The 8,335-nt window shown below is 41.3% G+C and overlaps 1 protein-coding gene across 1 annotated transcript in view; it reads left to right on the plus strand.

Annotated features, from left to right (window-relative positions):
- Nucleotides 1-354: 354 nt before the first annotated feature.
- LOC112236151 (hepatic leukemia factor-like) overlaps nucleotides 355-8,335 on the plus strand; it is a 13,172-nt gene continuing 5,191 nt past the window's right edge. The window contains exons 1-3 of the mRNA XM_042306299.1: nucleotides 355-729; nucleotides 1,948-2,295; nucleotides 5,882-6,093. Of these exons, the coding sequence (XP_042162233.1) occupies nucleotides 591-729; nucleotides 1,948-2,295; nucleotides 5,882-6,093 (699 nt within the window). The 5' untranslated portion in view covers nucleotides 355-590. The remainder of the gene's footprint in view (nucleotides 730-1,947; nucleotides 2,296-5,881; nucleotides 6,094-8,335) is intronic.

Consider the following 8,335-nt stretch of genomic DNA (forward strand, 5'->3'; position numbering starts at 1 on the left):
CATACGAATTAGTCTGGAAACGCAAGGGCTATATAGAAACAGTGTTGTTGATAGGCTATATATTCCTCCTTCCGTCAATAAAATATCCTAATAGCTAGGGGACTAAAGGTGTCTTGACTTGTCAGTGTCTCACTCACACACACACACACACACACACACACACACACACACACACACACACACACACACACACACACACACACACACACACACACACACACACACACACACACACACACACACACACACACACACACACACACACTAGAGAGAGAGAGAGCAATAGAGAGAGAGATAAAATGGGCGGTATCTCAGGGTTTGACGTCACATATCTCGGTTTTCACATAGTATGAATGGGTGAACAGGACTAGGCTATCTCTGCCTTCTACTGTAGACTACAGAGCTATTGGAATAGCAGGTGTCACTGGAACCAGCTTTTCCCACTGGGTTTTATATCGGCAGTTGTTGAGGTCGAAATCGACCTGTGATTTCGATTTATTTTTTTCGATACAGTTGAACGTTTTGGATTTTGTATTAGCCCACCAGGACCAGGTTAAGTGATTTGTTTTTGACAGCTGAAGGGAGGCGAGATGGATAAAATAGTGTCCAGACATCTCCCGGGGAATCCAAGGTTTCTACCTATGTCGAATCACTGGGTATTGAAGTCTCTACTGGAGAACCCCATGAAACTACCCCTCCTCCTCCAACAACATGAACAACAACATGAAGGTAAAAATAGCCTATATTTGTTTTACGTTGTTCTATTCTATTCCTTTCTATTCTAGAATATATAATTACTTATCTCAAACTTAAATTGTCTTTATTTTTATAGAGACAATTTGTTTATTTACATTATTTATTTATATATTGAATAGTTTATTGGAAAATCTACTAGTATCTATGGACTCGCTTTGCTCCAGATAGATAGCGTAAATAATGCATTTTGAACTATTCTCTAAAGGCCTATAGCCAACATTAATTTTTAGAAATCTTTGATCAAATTGATAATGATTTGCTTCAGCGTCCTTACCTATCGAAATACAGGCATATGGATATAGTTCATATAAGGTTACTATATACGTGTGTGCCTGTCTGTATGTGCCCAAACCGGCTCCACTAGTAGGCCTACAGTAGCTATGTTTTCTGATATTAGTCACCTGACAACACTTGACAAATTCATTGGCTAGCAATTAACCACCACACTTCTCCTTATTATTCCTACATGAATGTATTGAATTATATAGCTAGCCCAGTGATCAGTGATTTATGTTGATGCAATGGATTGATTGATTGAAAGTATGATCATTTGAGAGGTAGTGATGTAGCAATAGATATTGTTATTGAAGTAACGTTATCAAAGCAGGTTTCACTTCCGAATTTCAGCTTTTTTTGCTCCTCAAAACCAGTTATCCAAACCAGTTAACCCTGAAGATGAGCTGCTGCAAACCATAGAGGATACTTTAGTCTCCCAAATAACAAATGCAATAAATAGATGCTGCACTTTCAATACTAGCATAGCACTTTCAATACTAGCATAGCACTTTCAATACTAGCATAGCACTTTCAATACTAGCATAGCACTTTCAATACTAGCATAGCACTTTCAATACTAGCATAGCACTTTCAATACTAGCATAGCACTTTCAATACTAGCATAGCACTTTCAATACTAGCATAGCACTTTCAATACTAGCATAGCACTTTCAATACTAGCATAGCACTTTCAATACTAGCATAGCACTTTCAATACTAGCATAGCACTTTCAATACTAGCATAGCACTTTCAATACTAGCATATAGCACGACTGTGCAGCACTTTATTTTCCTGTTTCTGTAATCTAATTTCTGTACCTCGAAGTAAAGTGCTACCATTGTATGTATAGATGAGCGTTGTTTTTTTGTTGTCTTGGTACTTACTGTGGACCCCCCTCCCCATGTTCTCTTTAGGATTTGAGAAGGAGCAAGAGAAGGAGAAGAAGTTGGATGAGGAGAGGAGTGCCCCCCAGTCAGCCTTCCTGGGGCCCACGCTGTGGAACAAGACTCTCCCCTACGATGGAGACAACTTCCAGCTGGAGTACATGGATCTGGACGAGTTCCTGTCGGAAAACGGCCTCCCCTCTGAACTCGCCGTCTCCACCCACCCCAACCAGTACCAATCACAGTCCCAGCACCAGACGTCAATCATGTCACAAGCCTTGCCCCCGGTGATTGACCTTAGCAACCATGCCAGCGCATCAACGTCGGTACACACAAGCATGGGCGCACAGAACTGTCTCCCTAGCCTCGCCAGAGCAGGTGTGTAAAACACACACACACACACATGCACACGCACACATACACACACACACACACACACACACATACACACACACACATACATCAACACACACACACATACATCAACACACACACACACATCAACACACACACACACACACACACACACACACACACACACACACACACACACACACACACACACACACACACACACACACACGTACATCAACACACACACACACACACACACACACACACACACACACACACACACACACACACACACACACATACACACACACACACACACACACACACACACATACATCAACACACACACACACACACACACACACACACACACACACACACACACACACACACACACACACACACACACACACACACACACACACACACACACACACACACACATACACACACACATACATCAACACACACACACATACATCAACACACACACACACACACACACACACACACACACACACACACACACATACATCAACACACACACACACACACACACACACATACATCAACACACACACACACACACACACACACACACACACACACACACACACGCACACACACACACACACACACACACACACAACACACATCAACACACACAAGGAAAAAAGGATAACACCCACATCCTCTGTTTGTCTGTACAGAGAACATCTGAAAGACAATTCTAGCTCATATAATACAATATCAACCACAGCTCAGGAAGAATAAAGTAGGACTACTACTACTATTAGGTTTCTTAGAAGAGGCCTCAAACCCAGAATGGAAAAGGTGTGAAATTCAGATGTTGTGATGATGTGACCCGTGTGTGTGTGTGTGTGTTTCCTCTGTCTATGCCCCTAATCGAAAGGTTATGGGTTCGAATCCTCGAGCCGACAAGGTGAAACATCTGCCGATGTGCCCTTGAGCAAGGCACTTACCCCTAATTTCTCCAGGCTTTGAAAATGGCAGACCCTGGTCGTGACCCCACTAGCTCAACTAATTAGCGTACTGTTCTGTTCTTTAGTCACTCATTTTAAGCACTGTTTTGGTAGGCAGGTCTTAGACACTTCTGAAAAGCATAGATTTCCTTGTCTTGATTTAAGTGAAATCTTCCCCCTGGAGGTCAAATCCCTCACTTGACATCCCTTCAGCTGTTGATTAGCAGGTTCTGAGAGGCAGCTGTTGATTAGCAGGTTCTGAGGGGCAGGTTCTGAGGGGCAGCTGTTGATTAGCAGGTTCTGAGAGGCAGCTGTTGACTAGCAGGTTCTGAGGGGCAGGTTCTGAGGGGCAGCTGTTGATTAGCAGGTTCTGAGGGGCAGCTGTTGATTAGCAGGTTCTGAGGGGCAGGTTCTGAGGGGCAGCTGTTGATTAGCAGGTTCTGAGAGGCAGCTGTTGATTAGCAGGTTCTGAGAGGCAGCTGTTGATTAGTAGGTTCTGAGAGGCAGCTGTTGATTAGCAGGTTCTGAGAGGCAGCTGTTGACTAGCAGGTTCTGAGGGTCAGCTGTTAATTAGCAGGTTCTGAGGGGCAGGTTCTGAGGGGCAGCTGTTGATTAGCAGGTTCTGAGGGGCAGCTGTTGATTAGCAGGTTCTGAGGGGCAGCTGTTGATTAGCAGGTTCTGAGGGGCAGCTGTTGATTAGCAGGTTCTGAGAGGCAGCTGTTGACTAGCAGGTTCTGAGAGGCAGCTGTTGATTATCAGGTTCTGAGAGGCAGCTGTTGACTAGCAGGTTCTGAGGGTCAGCTGTTAATTAGCAGGTTCTGAGAGGCAGCTGTTGACTAGCAGGTTCTGAGGGTCAGCTGTTAATTAGCAGGTTCTGAGAGGCAGCTGTTGATTAGCAGGTTCTGAGAGGCAGCTGTTGATTAGCAGGTTCTGAGAGGCAGCTGTTGAATAGCAGCTTCTGAGAGGCAGCTGTTGATTATCAGGTGCTATACACACACAGTTCTAATAAAGCATACATTGCCTTCTCGTGATTTATGAAATCTTCACACTGGGGCTGGAAGTCAAATATTTCTTGAAAGTCATATATTTCCCAGTACATGTGAGCTGAACTACGTATAGATCTATCTACATTGCATTCGGAAAGTATTCAGACCCCTTCACTTTTCCACATTTTGTTACCTTACAGCCTTATTCTGAAATTGATTAAATATGTTTTTTTTCTTATCAATATACACACAATACCTCACAATGACAAAGTAAAAACAGGTTTTTACAATAATAATGAAAAAAAAAAGATTTATTTATATATTGATTTGAACCTTTGCTATGAGACTCAAAATTGAGCTCAGGTACATCCTGTTTTCATTGATCACCCTTTATTGAGATGTTTCTACAACTGGTTGGAGTCCACCTGAGGTAAATTCAATTGATTGGACTCAAGGCTGTAATCGCTGCCAAAGGTGCCTCAACGAAGTACTGAGTAAAGGGTCTGAATACTTAAGTAAATGTGATATTTCCATTTGATTTATTATTTTTAATGTGCAATAATGTCTTAAAACCTGTTTTTGGTTTGTCATTATGGGGTGTTGTGTAGATTGATGAGGGGAAAAACTATTCAATCCATTTTAGAATAAGGCTATAACCTAACAAGTTTTGTGAATGCACTGTATATGTCTCAGGCAGCATCAGTGTAATTCATCTCGTCCACCAGCTGTCTCTCTCTCTCTCTCGCTCTCTCTCTGGTAGCAATTGAGCCTGGGGAAGAGGTTAGTTAGGTAAGTATTTAAGCCTTTGACAAATAAGCCCGGTCTGAGCCAGAACAGCCCATAGGGACAGGGACCTGTCTCCTGTTTCTGTAGTGTGAGGCAGCTTGATGAACAAGTAAACCGCCTGTACAGGTCACTAGTTAGAGTGTGAAGGCTATAAGGTTCTCTATACAACTATTCTACCTCGGCTCATGTTAGGGAAGGGCCTAGTCGTCACATCAGGTTCAGATTGAGGTTGAGATGTAATTTGAACACTGAAAAGGAGCAGGGGCCTCTGGCACTATCGCTTTCGCCCATCTCACACCAGCTGGCCTCCAGCCTCAGGCCCACTCAATGCAAATCTATACTTACATGCATAATGCTTGTGTAAGGACAGTGGTCAGAGACAGATGAATACAGACTTATATAAATCCTGTCCACATAACCATTTTCGATCCAGTGTTTTTCTGTCCAGTAGTTAGTTCTGGATGGGAAATGGAGGGGGAAGACGAGGGGTGAGTATGTAGGTACTCACGGGGTACTTGATGTTTCACAAACGGGCAAACTTTGGTTTAGGTTGTGTGTTAGCTTTGTGTCTTGTGCCCCCCAGTGGCTGCAGTTTGTCACTACTATTGGAAACATTACGATACCAATGTGACTATTCATGGTGCAAGGAATAAAAACGCACTACTTTCACCTTGTCACGTTGATTTAGCTCAAGTTTAACTTTTATCTTGAATGTCTTCAGAATAGTGCACTAAACCACCAACCCTCCCCCCGAAAAAATATGTAGTGGTAATTTCTCTAATTCTATCAAATACATTTCTATAACCTACTTCCATGTATCTAACATCCTTCTGTCCTCCTACTCTCCCTCACCAGCCCTGCCGTCCAGAAACACTCCCAGCCCCATCGACCCAGAGTCCATCCAGGTGCCAGTGAGCTATGTGCCTGACCCTGCTGACTTGGTTTTGTCCAGCGTACCGGGACAGGAGATGTTCGACCCCCGCAAACGCAAGTTCGCCCCCGAGGAGCTCAAACCACAGCCCATGTTCAAGAAGGCCCGCAAGGTGTTATTGCCAGATGACTTGAAGGTATGTGTGTGTGTCTCTCTGTGTCTCTAATCTATCAGACTATCTGTGTTATCCCTGATTATGAAACAGGTAGATCAGGCCATCTTCTGTTATTGATGAATAGATGAATAAATGATAATCACAGTGAGTGAAAGGCATGTAGTTAGTGTAGTAGACTATAGTGTGTAGTAGACTATAGTGTGTAGTATACTATAGTGTGTAGTAGACTATAGTGTGTAGTAGACTATAGTGTGTAGTATACTATAGTGTGTAGTAGACTATAGTGTGTAGTAGACTATAGTATACAGTAGACCATAGTGTGTAGTAGACTATAGTGTGTAGTAGATTATAGTGTGTAGTTAGTGTACTAGACCATAGTGTGTAGTAGACTATAGTGTGTAGTATACTATAGTGTGTAGTTAGTGTAGTGGACCATAGTGTGTAGTAGACTATAGTGTGTAGTATACTATAGTGTGTAGTAGACTATAGTGTGTAGTAGACTATAGTATACAGTAGACTATAGTGTGTAGTAGACTATAGTGTGTAGTATACTATAGTGTGTAGTAGACTATAGTGTGTAGTAGACTATAGTATACAGTAGACTATAGTGTGTAGTTAGTGTAGTAGACTATAGTGTGTAGTAGACTATAGTATACAGTAGATTATAGTGTGTAGTTAGTGTAGTAGACTATAGTGTGTAGTAGACTATAGTATACAGTAGACCATAGTGTGTAGTAGACTATAGTGTGTAGTTAGTGTAGTGGACCATAGTGTGTAGTAGACTATAGTGTGTAGTAGACTATAGTGTGTAGTAGATTATAGTGTGTAGTTAGTGCAGTAGACTATAGTGTGTAGTATACTATAGTGTGTAGTTAGTGTAGTAGAATATAGTGTGAAGTCGACTATAGTGTGTAGTAGACTATAGTGGGTAGTGTACTATAGTGTGTAGTAGACCATAGTGTGTGGTAGAGTATAGTGTGTAGACTATAGTGTGTAGACTATAGTGTGTAGTTAGTGTAGTAGACCATAGTGTGTAGTAGACTATAGTGTGTAGTAGACTATAGTGTGTAGTAGACTATAGTGTGTAGTAGACTATAGTGTGTAGTAGACTATAGTGTGTAGTTAGTGTAGTAGACTATAGTGTGTAGTAGACTATAGTGTGTAGTAGACTATAGTGTGTAGTAGACTATAGTGTGTAGTAGACTATAGTGTGTAATAGACAATAGTGTGTAGTTAGTGTAGTAGAATATAGTGTGTAGTAGACTATAGTGTGTAGTTAGCGTAGTAGACTATAGTGTGTGTAGACCATATTGTGTAATAGACAATAGTGTGTAGTTAGTGTAGTAGACTATAGTGTGTAGTAGACTATAGTGTGTAGTAGACTATAGTGTGTAGCAGGCTATAGTGTGTAGTAGACTATAGTGTGTAGTCAGTGTAGTAGACCATGGTGTGTAGTTGACCATAGTGTGTAGTTAGTGTAGTAGACTATAGTGTGTAGTAGACTATAGTGTGTAGTAGACTTTAGTGTTTAGTAGACTATAGTGTGTAGTAGACTAGTTTGTAGTAGACCATCATGTGTAGTTAGTGTAGTAGACTATAGTGTTTAGTTAGTGTAGTAGACTATAGTGTGTAGTAGACTATAGTGTGTAGTAGACTATATTGTGTAGTTAGTGTAGTAGACCAGAGTGTGTAGTAGACTATAGTGTGTAGTTAGTGTAGTAGACTATAGTGTGTAGTAGACTATAGTGTGTAGTAGACTATAGTGTGTAGTAGACTATAGTGTGTAGTAGACTATAGTGTGTAGTTAGTGTAGTAGACTTTAGTGTTTAGTAGACTATAGTGTGTAGTAGACTAGTTTGTAGTAGACCATAGTGTGTAGTTAGTGTAGTAGACTATAGTGTGTAGTAGACTATAGTGTGCAGTAGACTATAGTGTGTAGTAGACTATAGTGTGCAGTAGACTATAGTGTGAAGAGGACTATAGTGTGTAGTAGACTACAGTGTGTAGTAGACCATAGTGTGTAGTTAGTGTAGTAGACTATAGTGTGTAGTTGACTATAGTGTGTAGTAGACTTTAGTGTTTAGTAGACTATAGTGTGTAGTAGACCATAGTGTGTAGTTAGTGTAGTAGACTATAGTGTGTAGTAGACTATAGTGTGCAGTAGACTATAGTGTGTAGTAGACTTAAGTGTGTAGTAGACCATATTGTGTAATAGACAATAGTGTGTAGTTAGTGTAGTAGAATATAGTGTGTAGTAGACTAT

Source organism: Oncorhynchus tshawytscha, linkage group LG25 (genome assembly GCF_018296145.1).
Source record: "Oncorhynchus tshawytscha isolate Ot180627B linkage group LG25, Otsh_v2.0, whole genome shotgun sequence".
Lineage (NCBI taxonomy): Eukaryota > Metazoa > Chordata > Actinopteri > Salmoniformes > Salmonidae > Oncorhynchus > Oncorhynchus tshawytscha.